General features: G+C 42.4%; 1 protein-coding gene across 7 annotated transcripts in view; it reads left to right on the top strand.

Moving 5' to 3' along the window:
- The window catches only part of RBM33 (RNA binding motif protein 33), a 109,818-nt gene that overhangs the window by 14,904 nt on the left and 80,136 nt on the right, over positions 1 to 14,778 (top strand). For 5 of the 7 annotated variants that reach the window (XM_055421633.2, XM_055421634.2, XM_055421638.2 and 2 more), the window contains exons 3-6: positions 3,610 to 3,658; positions 6,759 to 6,835; positions 8,877 to 9,186; positions 12,733 to 12,828. In XM_055421633.2, coding sequence (XP_055277608.1) covers positions 3,610 to 3,658; positions 6,759 to 6,835; positions 8,877 to 9,186; positions 12,733 to 12,828 — 532 coding nt within the window. The remainder of the gene's footprint in view (positions 1 to 3,609; positions 3,659 to 6,758; positions 6,836 to 8,876; positions 9,187 to 12,732; positions 12,829 to 14,778) is intronic. The other 2 variants (XM_088834785.1, XM_055421637.2) reach the window with 1 other exon arrangement.

The raw sequence follows: 14,778 nt of genomic DNA on the forward strand, positions 1-14,778 counted from the left end.
GCCACCAGGCTTCTCTGTCCATGGGGTTCTCCAGGCAAGAGTACCGACCCAGGGATCAAGCCCTGGTCTCCTGCACTGCAGGCAGATTTTTACCATCTCAGCCATGATTGCCTGCAAAATATCTGTTTCCTGAAAAGTTTCCCGTGTAATTCTTTCAGTTAGGAAAACGTGTACCTGCTCCCGAAGACCTGACTGCCTTCCTCGACAGTGGTCGCTGGTGAAGGCTCAGGTGCCGTGCAGCGGGCCGAGAAAGCTGCCTTCCCCTTTCGGCTCCCCTGTCTCTTTCTAAGTGCCTCTGTTGTCTGCGAGCATCACTGCTCACCCCTCTGGAGACAGGCGATTTGGGCCACTCACTCCCATTCATGCGTTGTTTTTGGTGACCATTGGTGTCGTTTGGTAGTGTTTCATATTTTGCAGATTTCTTCCCTTTTGTGTACCTCTTTTCAAGGGTCCTGCTTTATGATAACAGTGGAGAAGTACATGTAATTTTTGTGTGGTATGTGCACAGTAAGTAGGATTTGGACTCTGGCACTAGACTGTCTCAACTCATCTGGTTTCTGACTTGGTAGCAGCGTGATCTTGGGCCAGTTATGTAACATCTTGAATCCTTGTTTTCATGTGTAAAAAGCGAATGATGTGTCTGCTTGATGGGGTTGTGGTCTGGTTACGGAGATGTATGTGTTGGGGGTCGGGCTGCTTGCCGCTCAGAAGTCAGTAAAGAAGCCAGGCTGGTGGAAAGGCAAGTTTGCTTTATTTCAGGTGCTGGCAGCTGGAGTTTGGAGGGTGGCAGACATCTGTCCAAAGGCCGAGTCCTCCCCCTGCCCAAGAAGCAGCGAAAAAAAGCATTTATAGACAGAGTGGTGGTGAGGGGCTCCATGCAGAAGCAGCAGTCATCTCTTAACAGTCATCTTCAGTTGGCCATCAGTGGTCTGAGCAGCAGCATTTTGGTTGTTTTAGGTTCACTTAATCTTCACTACTGGGGAGTCAGTTCAGTTCAGTTGCTCAGTCATGTCCGACTCTTTGCAACCCCATGAACCGCAGCACGCCAGGCCACTCTGTCCATCACCAAGTCCCAGAGTCCACTCAAACCCATGTCCATTGAGTCAGTGATGCCATCCAGCCATCTTATCTTCTGTCTTCCCCTTCTCCTCCTGCCCTGAATCTTTCGTTCCCATTTCTTTGCAATCAGTTCTCAGAATTACGGCAGCTCAAGTCCTGGGTACAGTCTGGTCATCGTGTAGTTAATAGACCTTGGCTTTCAATATCTATAAGACAGCTTACAAGATATGGCTTAGAATATTATCTATAACCCTTGAGAAAGCTTCCCCAGTGGCTCAGGCTATAAAGAGTATTCCTGCAATGCAGGAGACCTGGGTTTAATCCCTGGGTTGGGAAGACTCCCCTGGAAGAGGAATTGGCAACCCACGCCAGTATTCTTGCCTGGAAAATCCCACGGATGGAGGAACCTGGCAGGCTCCAGTCCATGCGGTCGCAGAGACATGACTCAGTGATTTCAGTTCACTTGAGAAAGAACTAAAGGACCTTGACCATGCTTAGTGGCTACATTGTTATTAGTCTCCTTTGACTGTTTTCCTTTGTTTCAGCATTTCTCACTTCTCTGATTCGACTTACTCTTTGACTGACGTTTTCCACAGGCAGGAGGTGGGCAGAGGACATGGTGGGGGCACAGGCCGTGCGGTCCTGCTCCGTTCAGTGTGTCAGCAGAAGAGTGCGTGTGTCCAGCGCCTGGAGTGAGTCCCGCGCGGTGTGTGGGCGGGCGTTAGCGGCTGCTGGCACTGCCGCCAGTGCATGGTGTGTGTGCGCTTCGTCTTCTCTGGCTTTCTCATGTAACGCTCTTCTTACCACCTTTGTTAGTCACGGAAACAGCTGTTCATCTCTGTACGCTCTGTTCATTTATAGCTGATAACATGTTCAGTTACCTTTTAAAAAATGCTCTGTTTAGGAAAAATAGTCATCAAAGTCACTGATTGCTTGCTTCCGTCTATTTGTCAGCAAAAGGCACCAACACTTTCTAGATTTTTGTTTATGTGATTACCAGCACCTGTTCATACTGTGGTTTTTAAGAGTTCTTCCCAGTTAGCATCCCCTGGGCAAATGATATTACCTTCCATTTATAGTTACTTAGAGTGATGCTCCAGAGGGGTGTTTGTCCTCAAAGAGGTGCTTTTATTTTTTGGGTCATCTAGAGTCAAATTCTCAAAAGCAGTTGTTGTAAATACTGTGACTAAGCAGGCGTTTTTTCCCTCACCATTGGAGAATGAAGCAATGAACGTACAGAAACTGTGTCTGAAAGATGATCAGACGATTGGAGAGCTGAAAACGTCGAAAGAGGTTATACATTGTTCTCTGATAACGGTTGTCCTTGTGCGGGTCCGTGAAAGACTTTCTCCAAGAGCTGAGTTCTTGTCCTGGGTTTGTCTCTGCTGTGTGACCTCGGGCAGATCATTTAAGCTGTTGTCCCTGTTTTCTTTATCTATAAATTGATGGTATAGGATTTATGTAGGGTAACAATAAAAGAGGTGCTCAGTGCATGAATGAAATAATTTGTTGTTTCTAGTTCTAGAAGATAGTACATTGACTTTCTGTTGTCACTTCATCTGTGCGTTCCAGGACGTTCTGTCATTCTGCAGAGTAGCACACTGAAAGTAACCGTGGGTTTGGGTAAACTCGTGCTCACAGCCTATGGAACCCTAGAAATCCGTAACCAGAGCCCTTATGAAGAGAGTAACAATTGTAACAGCATGGGTGCAGTTGAGTCTCCATTGGCATTTGTACCTGGAATCGTAATCTAATTGTGTTTTCTCCTTCTAGATGTTAGTCCTTAGACATTTACTTTAAAAAGACATAACTTAATAAGAATAAATACAAAACTAAGAGAAAAAGGACATGATTTAGTGGTAGCTATCGTCCATCAGTTTAAAAATAAAAAGGAAGCAATGGGAAATGTCTCCAGGTTTCTCATCTGCTAAGGGTTTCTATTTTAATTATGAGAAAACCTGCTTTTGGTCACTTCAAAACATAAGCATGCTGACCAGAAATTGCAGACAGCTGACATGACTTCGTTGTTATACAAAAATAATTCCTTTAGTTATTATGATATACTTGAATGTTCTCATAAGCATTGATGTTTCATTTTTTAAGTTTTTACAATTGATGAGTATTAAATGGTCTCCCAGTGGTTTTGGTTTTAATTTTCTTAGTTAATGATATTTGGGCATCTGTCTTTTCCTGTTTCATCATAGGTTTTGAAAGGTAAGAGAAAGCATAGATATTACGTATGGTTTCCTCTTTTGCTCATTAATGAACAAGTCCAAAGAAATGAAGATCTCGTATTGAGGTGAAAAACTAAGATTAAAAGTCTAGTGAGAGCCCCTAGTTATAGCAAAGACTCCCATACTTAAAGGATCAGATGTTCCGTGTGTACTTGAAAATGTGTTTTCATTATTAATAAAGATAAAGGAGAAGATAGCAAACTTAATGTGCAAGTACCCAAACCCTAAAGTCCTGGGTAAATTTCCCCAGTGGCCTGCAAACTTTCCAGTGTTTAGTAGGAATAAAACATTGTCATGTCTTTTTTTTTCCCCACAGTGAACTTGATGATGACTTACTTGGAGAAGATTTGCTATCTGGCAAAAAGGTAACAATACAGGTCTTCCTGAAATTAAGTGACATTTAATTGCATTTAAAATAAGGAATACGTCTTATGCATGGGATGTGTTACTGGAAGGCTGGGTATAGATTAAAATTTTGTGAGTTGATTGCTTTTTATATGCACAAAGAGTTGACTGTATATCCGTAAATTCTCTGATAACTTGTAATTCAGGCAGTAAATCCTTTGAAGCAGATGTTTTAGTTTCTGCATGTCAAGGCATTTTAGCAGGTATTGAGTGTATGAAAGTTGTAACAAAACTACCACTTGCTTTGAAGGAACTTAACATTTGGTGGTTAATATTTTGAATGCTGAATCTGAAATTTACTTTTTGGGATTCAGAGATAAGGATAAAATTATCCTCAGATATGAACTTCTTTGATCAAGTAAAAACTTGGGAGCTGTTATCTCCAATGTGTATAGTTATGTATCATGTGTTTATATGTATAATGTAACTCTACCAGTATATTTTGAACATTATGAAACATACATTAAAAATAGAAATAAAAGGCCAAATATTAAAGTGAAATACTAATTTTTTTTAACTTATTAACAATTTAAAGACACTTGTTATTCTCACTAAATATCAAGCTAGCCTTGTATGCTTAGTTTTTTTAAAGTCTTCAGACTGTGATGGCTCCTTACTGTCAGCAGTTACCCTCAAGCTCATTGTTTTCTTAGGTGATTGGGTCAGATCAGTTGTCTCATTGTCAGATGTGATGAGGTTTTCCTTTTCATCTCATTTATAATTCGGTTGATGAAGGTCCAGTCCTGCCAGGAGTGCCAGCCCCGCCCCTTTCCTGTCTCTCACGCCGCCCGCGCAGCATCTTCTCTGACGTAGGAGTTGCTGTAGCTGCTCTCCTTTCCTGTCCTGCCCCCGGGGCCTGCACGTGTCCTGGCTTTGGCTTCCCCCAGCCTTTCCTGTGTCATCCCCTGTAACTCTAAGGAAGAATTCGTTCTGTTACCTGTAAACCTGCGTGGTCAGAATGACTGCAAGGGAAGAACCTGTGAGCGTGCCCCTCAGCCTGCCTGTTTGTGAGCTTGGGCTGGCCTCGGGCTGCCCACTGCGTGGTGTGATTGGGGCGGGGGCAGCCCTGGGGCCAGTCCTCCCATGGGGTGATCGCAGAGGGAGAGGGGACTGTTGTCTGCCTCTGGCTTAGTTTGCACCGCCTTGACGTGCACTCCCTGTATTTGGGAGTTCACTTCGCTAAGGTAAACACATGTTTTCCTTTGTAAGTATTTAAAATGCTTTCGTGAGGGATACCAGTTAGATGCTAAAATGTTTAAATGTAGTAAAATAATTTTACATACGGTTGGATTTCTACTCTTGGGCAAGCCTGATGTAATTTGCCCTGTGTTTCTGTCAGGGAGCCCACCTGGCCCTAATGATTTCACAGGCCTTCACTGCCGTTTTCTCACTCTTCTTGCCCTGCTTTCCTGTAGACCACCCTGAGCAGAGTCCACCCTAGCTGTTCCCCTCTTGCCTGAGGAGACGTCACTCCAGGTCATTGGGACAGAGTAGTTAGAAATCAGTTGTGGCCTCAGGGCTTAGTGTGGCCCTCCATTCCAGCTTTTCGAGTAACATTGGTGTTTTGGTCATTTTGATCATTATTTTGTGCCTTCTGTGTCCATTACTCATCAAGTTCAGAACCGACATAAAAAGGTGAATCCTCAGAACTCAAAAGAGTGAGATTTGATTACCATCAGGGCCTACTGCAACATACACTCTTTTTTGTTTGGTGTGTGATTTAATTGATTTTCGACCAATATTTGGAAGTTTAACTAAAAACCTGAAGGGAACAGCCTGTTATTGAATGAAATTTGGCTTTATTGAATTGTTATTTTTTAAAGGTTTCTTGTGCTTTTATTTAGTGATCCTGGGCAGCTAAATTTGAGTTTTCCCATAACAGGCCCCGGCTTCCCCGGTGGTGCTAGTGGTAAAGAACCCACCTGCTAATACAGGAGACGTAAGAGACTTGAGTTCGATTCTTGGGTTGGGAAGATCCCCTGGAGGAGGGCATGGGCACCCCACTCCAGTATTCTTGCCTGGAGAATCCCATGGACAGAGGAGCCTGACAGGCTACAGTCTGTGGGGCTGCAGAGAGCTGGACACAACTGAAGCGACTTAGCACACACACCTGCATAGCAGGCCTGGCTCATCCCTGTTAATTGATGACAGGTTCTGTGGGCAACTAATAGAAACTACAAATAAGATGGATATTTTTTGGCTTATATCAAAACTACCTTAATGAAGAGTAAATAGACGTTTGAGAAGCCTAGGTTTATAATCTATAAAATGGCAGGAAAAGATTGCTGGTTTCTTTCTTTCATCCTTAGGTAGAAAATCAAGTCTTTTTTTCCCCTCTTGCGTGCATGTTGTGGAGGAGTAGTAATTTATATATACCATAGAAATAATTTTAATAAGGTAGGAAAGTGTGAAGTTCCCCATCTTAAATCTAAGGTTCTGGTATGTATTTAGCTTAACAAAACCTGTAACTTTAGAAATTTGACCAGTTGGCACACGCTGTAGACTGCTTCTGCTTACTCATAATATGAGTAGACAAACTTGTCAGGAACAGGAGAGAGAATCGAAGCTGTACTTATTTTCACGTATCTGTCTACTGGACAAACCGGAGTTTTATTTCAGTCTCTTTACCATTTCAGTTGGGCAGTCTAGTTATCTGAAATCTGCTTTTTCCTAAAATTCCACCATTTTTTCTTTATGTTAAATTTAATCAAACCTTAAGGATACCATTTTTTTAGTATGATAAAAAAAAATTGTTTATATCCTACTACCAAAGGACTTGTCCTTTTTTTTCTTCTTTGTTAGAGTTATAATATGATCCTTATGCTTGCTCCTTCTATATTTACTTGACTGAGCATCTGAAAATTAGTCTGGGGTAGTTAGCTAGTATGCCATATATAGAACCTTGATTGTCACTGGTTATATCAAACTGAAAAAACTTTGTGAATGGCAAATGTTTTAATAACAAGGTTAGAAATAATCCAGTCAATGTAATTTTGCACTTTTGTAACAAGTTTTCTTATGGAAGTGACATGCATTAATTAGATTTCTTGCTTTAATTAGAATCAATCGGATTTGTCAGATGAAGAGCTAAATGATGATCTCCTACAGAGTGATAATGAAGACGAAGAAAATTTCTGGTACTGAATATTATCTCATTAAAAATGTTTGTTGTTTAAATTTCTAGTAACTGATTTATAATTATAGTGGGATATAAATGATAATGTATTGTATCTTTACCATATGATTATATTCTAATATAATTATATTAATAAACTATATTACTGTATATTAATATAACTGATGTGGAAGCTGTATGTGTTTTACTACAAATCGATCAACTGTTTAAAATCATTGCTGGTCCTGCATTTAATAACCTGTGAACTCTGTTGAGTGCAGGTTATATAAGTTCCAGATAGGTTCGTACTGCTCTGTTGGAGAATTCCTTTATTTGGATAGGGCAGTGGCCTCTGACTCAGTACTGTTGGTTGCAGTTTGATGTTGCTGCTTTTGTTTTCATTTTAGACATTTTTTACTTGTGCATATCAATTAGCTGAATTGTCATTTTGGAAACTCCTTTGGACTGTACTTTAGACTGTAGTTGACTCATCTGAATATAATTGATGTAGTCAGTTTGGGCTGCCATAACACAATGTCATAAACTGGTGGCGTGTGAGCAGCAGATACTTATTTCTCACAATTCTGAGGGCTGGGAAGCCCAGGGTCAAGGTGCTGGCCTGGTTGGGTGCCAGTGAGGCCCCTGACCATCTCACTGTGTGCTCACGTGGCTGGTGGGTGTGCGGGAGCCCTCTGGGGTCCCTTTTATAGGGCACTGATCCCATTCATGAGCTTCCACCCTTGTGGACTCGGCATCTCCCAACGGCTGCACCTCCAGACACCATCAGACTGGGTGTTAGGACTCAACACATGAATTTTGCGGGGGATACAAATGTTCAGTGCATGGCAGTAGAGAATATCTTTCTCTTGACTAAGAGCTTATAATAGTAAGCTCTGTTATAAAAAGAGGAAGAGGTATTTACTATACTCTTGTTAAGTGAAATAATTTTTTTCAATTTTATGAGGAAACATTTATTGTGAAAATAAAGACACTTCTCATGTATAAATGTAATTAACAAATACATGCTATTTATTATTGAGCTGTAGACGTGTAATAGATGTTTTTTAACATAAAGTAATTTTTATGGGTAACAGTAAGTTTTAAATTATTTATTCTACCAGTTATTTGTTTCCCTATTTCATTCTCTGATATCATTATTAGAGTTTGATCTTTTGAGTTACGTTGCCCTTGAAGTATCCTCTAGGAGTTTTTAGCCATGTAGCATCTTCACGTGTGTGTGGAGTGTTCAGTTTTTGTTAGGACTCTATGCTTAATGGGCGCAAACTCAGATTCAGCCCCAAAACCCGGCCCTTTACATGTCGTTATTGTGCGTCTTAATTGTTCGACACTTGGCTGTCGTGATTTAACAGGTGGAATACGATTTTCTTTTCAGTTTTAAAATTGCCTTTGTTCATTTCACTCAGAAATTAGCTATTTTTTAAGAAATTTGAGGCTAGTATAAACTTGATTTAGTTAAACATTGAAATGTATTTCCATGCTGACTTTTAATGTTTTGATTTTTTAAAACATGAGTTTATAGCGTGCATCACAGATTTGGGAAAGCTCTTGCAGCCCCGTCGGCGTGGGGAGGACGTATGCAGACCTCACGGCTGATTTGTGTTGTGCGGCAGAGACCAACACAGCACCTAAAGCAGCTATCCTCCAGTGGAAAAACTCAGCCTGTGATTCTCTGCTCGTAGAGTGGCACTCCTGTTTTTACTTGGATGTCTTAGAAAATGGATGCCACCCTTTCATTCTGAAAGACTGAATGAAAGGTGGTCTATTTTCAGCCCTGGGCTTTTGCCAGGTAGACTTGTTTCTCGCGGTTGGCCTGACTCTCCTGCTCAGGTCACTGGAGTGGACGCTCAGTGTGGCAGGAGTCTGGTGCTGGCTGAGTGTGTCGCACACGCGTTTCACTTGTGGTCACTCTTGTAGTCTGTGTGCGTTGATCAGTCACTGGATTAGCTTTTCACTGGTCTCTGCTAACAGTTAACTTACGTGATGATTTAGTTTTGAGCTCCACTCCAGTTGCCTGCCTTTCTTTGTATTTTTGTCCTCTGTAGTACTCAGGATGTCACGATCAGTCTGACTGCCACGTCAGACATGGTCACATCATTTGAGATGTCTGACACTAACGACCAGTCTGCAGAACAGGAGTCCGAGTATGAGCACGGAGAGGACGAGCTCGTCTATCACAAGTCGGATGGGTCTGAGCTGTATGCTCATGAGTACCCAGAAGAAGGGCAGTATGAAGGCCATGACGCTGAGCTCACGGAAGACCACATTGCGTACGCAGAGGAGCCCGAGGAGGAGCAGCTGTACACGGACGAGGTCCTCGACATCGAGATCAATGAGCCTTTAGATGAATTCACAGTGAGTCTTTCTCCTTTGTACAGCTGAAGATAACATGGCTGCCTGGGCATCGGTTTCTAGACTGATTTGAAATCTATTTCCCTCCCCTGGGAGGGAGGGAAATTAGACCTTATTATCACTGTCTGCCAGTTTCTTTATCTGAGCTATGACAAAGTTTGTGTTGACAGCTTGTTTGGCCGGAGCTAATGCTCCTTTGTCATTCTGGAAGGCTGCACAGAATTGTGACCTTGAGGATTGCACCCTAAGGAAGAAAACAGCTTTGTGTGGTGGAGATACACTGTCAATTGTTAGAAGTACTTAATGCAGAGCTTTTATCCAGGCTTTAGACAAGATCTGATAAAGTCCTTCTAAGGTGAAAAGATTATTGACCTGCTAAAGACATCTTTAAGGTGCTAATATTCCAGAGTGATTGATGTCCTGCTCATTCATCCTTTTTTGTAACTGAGAACTGTCTAAACATGAATAAAGAGATTGGAGGTTAGTTTAGGAAATGTCACACACAATTTGGTATCTGTAATCAGGAAGCAAAGATTGTGCTGATTTTTATTTCAGAAAGGTGGTTTTGGTAGGTACTTTTTTTTTAAGGTTGAACAGTCAAAAAAGAAAAAGGTAGAAAAAGGTATTAGTGAAAGATCATCTGTCTTAATGATTCATTATTGGGAGAGAGTTGTTTATGAAATAAGCACTTAGTGAAATTTCTGTTGGAAGGGTGAGATCTCATAGATGCAGTGGAATCTTAGGGTTTTCAGCATATTGGGCTCCTGTGGTGCCATGTTGGGGGCTGCTGGGATGGGGTGGAGGTCAGCAGATTTAGGGCAAGAATTCTGCCTTTATGTTTTCATTCAGAGTAAATGATTTTTCATTTGAGAAAAAAATGTGTGTGTAGTTTTGAAAGAGATTGCTTACTTGGAGCCTTAGAATATTTAGTTCCAGACACAGTTGTGTTTCCGTATCTCAATAGTTATTTTTAAGGTTTGATTCTTTTTGAATACTTTCCCTTTAGTAGACATAATCATGAAAAGATGGGTGTAGTTTTGGTAAACAGAATCGTGTAAAAGGCGTCGTGAGTCCTTGTTCTTTCGATAACTGTAATGGTTTGTTTTGGTAATAAATCCTACAGTAGTATAGACTGGCGATCTCTAGTTTACAGTGTGTTCACATACTATGTTAAAGTGAGACACTGTAGTTTAAAATGCTCCTTTTAAAATTGTGCCCAAGTATCTGCCGGTTAGTGTTGTGTCGTTTGTACTGCTCGTCCCTAAGATGAGGCGGTTGGCCAGTCGTATCCCTTGTAAGTTCAGCATTTCAGCAGATCTTTACCAGTGTGGAAGCGGTGGGGCCACAAGAATGGCTGAGACATGAAGCATGGCCCCTGCCTCAGAGCTTAGAGTTTAGTGGAACCGTCACCGGCTGGGCAGTGCTTGGTAGTACCTACACATGGTCACGCATGAGGCCCCTTTCGCTGGTATTCTCGCAGAGTTTGTTGTAAAGAGGATTTCTAGTAAGTGAGGAATTTCTCTCTCTTGTTTTCCAAACTTGGGGTTACATTTAGGCTCCTCATTGTATAAAATCCAACTTAAACCATCTGACATTTTGTGCCTAAGATTCAAGTATTGAAAAAAAAATGTGCAAATTCAATACAGTCACAGTACTTTCCTACATTAAAATTAATCTTGAAATTTACTTAAAAATTCTGAACGTGTCTCAATATTTTTATAGAGAGCTATAAAGTTTAGAGGTGCGGTGAAGGTCAGTGTCTTTCTGGAGCAGTGTCAGCCGCCCTCAGTATACCCAGGCCTGTCATCATGCTCTTTCTTCTGTCCCCTGTTTAAGATGACCGCTTTCTTCTTCACAGTCACCGCAGTGGTGGACAGGGGCACTGCCTCTTTGCATGGGGAGAGAAATGCGCGCTGAGGCTGTGAAACACCTCTCCAGCCCTGCCACCAGTGCGCAGACTAATCAACTACTCACTATTAGAGTAACGAGCGAATGAGTCGATTGCGCCCCTGTGCGTCCCAGGGGTATTTTAGTTTATTAAATGGTTTATTTAACTGTGGTTCGTGTCCTGGTTGGGCCGTGTTGACTCATACAGTGGAGCTGGAATTGAGCTCTCTACTGATCCCTAGTGTGTTCTATCTGAGCTCACGCAGGCCAGACGGAGGGATTCTGTAACTGGAAGTAGAATTATAATATTGCAGAATGGTACAACTAGAAGGGACACTTACCTAAGAAGTTGATAGTAAACTGTAGTGTTCTTTCCTGTTACACTCAAAAGCAGTCTTTTTGACTTTTGCTGTCCTAATCTTGAGAGTGAACTGAGATTTGATATAAAAACTTGTATTCCTGTATTAGGAAGGGATGTAAATTCTTTATTATTCAACCCCATATTAGAACATTGTTAGGTGATTTGTACTTCTGAGCATAACTAGATTTACTTAGTGCCTTTAAAGTTAACATGGACTGAGATTTTGTAAAGCAGTGTTCTGTGAAAACAACTTTAGATTGGTAATTTGTGTAACAGGTAGCGGATTTTCGCTTCCTGGTGAGAATTCTGTGGTGTGGACTGTTCTCCCTTGTATGTTTGCTGAAAATTTTGCTTGCCTCTTAGGGCCTTCTTTGAAATCTGTCAGTTCTCCTCTCAGTGAATCTTGGGTAGTGATGGTTGCTACTTTAGGTGGAATGGTAGCAGTTTCCTTGGGGAAGTAAAATGCTGTATGTAGGGGCAGTCTTGAGAGACAGTTGTGGGGCCTCAGGCGGTCCACACCTTGTGTGCTGTTGCTGTTCTTTGTGGCGAGACTGCTGGGCCCCGAGCAGGTCCCACAGCTTGTCTGCTCTTCCCCCTGCCTTGTAGCTGTCGATGGTTCACTTTAGCTGGTGGCCAGGGACGCGGGGAAGTTCAGTTCCCCTGGAGGGGAGCGGTATACGTAGTAATACCTGTGTGAGCTCTTCTTTCCTTGCAGCTGTTGTTTCTAGCCAGTTTGCCTGCTGCCTTCCCTGTGCTTTTAAGAGCTGCCTGCCTGCTGCTGTGCTCCTTACATTCCATGCAAACCTGAGATCGTCCTTCTAATTCAGAGGAGCGGCTGATGGATAAACTAATTTTAACGTGCAATTTTAATACAGCGCTTGTGTTGAATTGAATTGCCTGTACTTTTGTTGTCTTCTGTTGCTATGAAAATAGTTCAGGTTGGGCGTGATTCCAGCCCCAGTTCTGCTGCTGAGCTGCTCTGTGCAAGCACATGCACGCATTCTTTTTTAAGAGTACATCTCCTTGGTGTTGATTGAGAAGAGCTGTGTGTCAGGGTCCTTGGAGGTTGAGGCAGAGTCCGTGTCACTCCCTGTATCGACAAGGTTGGCGTACTGCGCTTTGCTCTCATTAACACTCGGGAGGTCCCGTTCAAGTTTTGTGCTTAGTGCTTTTCTGCTCAGTCTGATAATTGTCATAGTAAAGTGTGCTAACATAGTTAAGCATGAGTCATGAAGACGAAAAGTGCCTAAAAGCCCCAAAGCAGTACGAGAAAAACTTACTTTCCGTTTAATGGCTGTCAGGACGAAGAGCACTTGCAGGCTTGTGGGCAGCAAGGGAGGAAAGCGCGGGAAGACTGTGCTGCTGAAGAGGAGTCATATGAGGTCACCGAGTCCCAGGTTGGTCCTGAGGCCGGAGAGGTATCTGTTCATCTTTTTAAAAAGAGTCCAAAAGTTTGCTGTTTTTTTTTTCTATATTTAAAATGAGCATCTTTTTAATGTTGGTGAAAAGTTGATACATCTCCTCTTTGAAGTATGAGTGTAGTTAAAAAAGCAGAAACCAAAACCCTGAGCTTGCAGGAATCTCTGGACAGTGACTTCTGGTGAACTGTGGTCTCTAGATGGATGTCTGCCCTTTGAGTGTTAGACTGTCTTAGCTGTTTTGTGGGGTGTGGGTAGGAATCTTTTGAAATGCGCAGTGTATTTTAGTGCTTTGAAAGAAGTGCTGGGATTGTCTTCAGTTAATTGGCATCGGTTAAGTTTGGCCATTATTCAGAAGGTGCTGCGGAGTTCCCTGGATCTGGGTGCTGTGTTAGGTATTGAAGACGCGGATGATTGAGAAGCTGGGTTCTTGTGCTTATGGAACTTGCAGTCTAAAATAGGGGAGAGAAGATGAGCGCCCATTCCAGTGAGGGAAAAGTAGACGACCTGCTGGAAGAGAGGCTTGGGGGCCTGCTCAGGAGCCTGCCCTGGGGCCTCTCTGATTTGGGTGTGTGTCTTGAGGGTGGGTTGGGGTGTTGAGGCTTTATGGAAGAGGACCTGTGAAGCACGGCTGGAAATCTTTGTGTTGTCGGGACAGATTGGGGTGTGCTGTGAGGTGGAGGCCAGTGACTTCTGTTTCCAACCTTAGAACTTGTCCCTTGGGCCAAGCGTGTAAGCCATAAAGTCATTCTGTAGTCTTAGAACTTATTGGTTTAAGATTTTTTTTTTCTTCTTAATGTGTTTTCTCAGTTATGTTTCTTAATACTTTCCCCCCTGTTTTCCCCAAGAGATCATGAAAAATGATATTTCACTGGCTTAGGTCATTTACATTAGGTCTTAGAGCAGTGCTTTATGAACTTAGTATACAAAGCATTACCCTTTCTTTTCCCTAGTGGGGTGACAGAGCGTGTGGGCATGTACAGACACTTTCTGGGACATATCCTTGTTCTTCGCCAATAAGCTAAATTTGGTTTTTGTGCTTTGTCTTTTGCTCTTTGAAATAATTTGAAACTTAGAGACAAGATAGAAGAGTAGTAGAAAGGTCGCTTTGCCCAGATTCTTCAGTTGTAGACAGATCTATTTAGCCAAAGGGACCGAGACAAGACTAAAGAAAATGTTGAGAAGTGCTTCTCCTGCTGATAGCTGCTCTGTTCTGAGTCACGAGCCCCGCCCTGAGGTCCAGGGAGACTTGATTTATGCGGGTCGTGCTTGGCACCGTATCCTGTATACTCTTTGCCCAGTGCAAGGCCAGTATGAGCCTCGATTAGGTCAGACTTGTGAAAGGGTGATTTTGGCAACAGGTGTCTGAGAGAGAGAGCTGAAATGTTGTTCCAGGATGCCGTGTGGGTGGGGCTGACGGAGGCGGCTGTGGGGGTCATTCTGAGGGCGAGGGGTTGAAAGGGGAACTGAGGACTCCAGCGCCCTAAGTTAGTTCGTGTCCTCTTCATTAACGTGTAATACTTTGCAGTTGGAAAATTAGTTCAGGGATTTTTTTCCCTGTAACTTACTCTTCCAGTATTCTAGGTGGTACTGCTCCTTACTGGGATAGCAGATTATGTTTGTAGTATGTTTTAGAGGGAGAACAGGTTTTGTAGGTTTTAATCTTCAGATGATCTCTGGAAATATAAACTATTTTATTGTAAAGCAGTTAAATAATAGGAATTCTAGTAGGTGTTACACTTTAGCTTGAATGCCTTCTGGAACTCATAGAGGGTATGACTTGTAGATTTAGATGTTTCGGACTTTGGTTCCTGAGCTGTATTCATCAAAATATTGAAGCAAAAGTGGGTTATTATTTAACAATGGTAATCATTCCTTCCATTTTCAGTGTCTTCTGAACAGAGAGATTGAGGGGGAGAGAGAGGTGTC

This window comes from Moschus berezovskii, chromosome 3 (assembly GCF_049115385.1).
Source record: "Moschus berezovskii isolate FMDL1 chromosome 3, NW_MosBer_1.0, whole genome shotgun sequence".
NCBI classification, from domain to species: Eukaryota; Metazoa; Chordata; class Mammalia; order Artiodactyla; family Moschidae; genus Moschus; species Moschus berezovskii.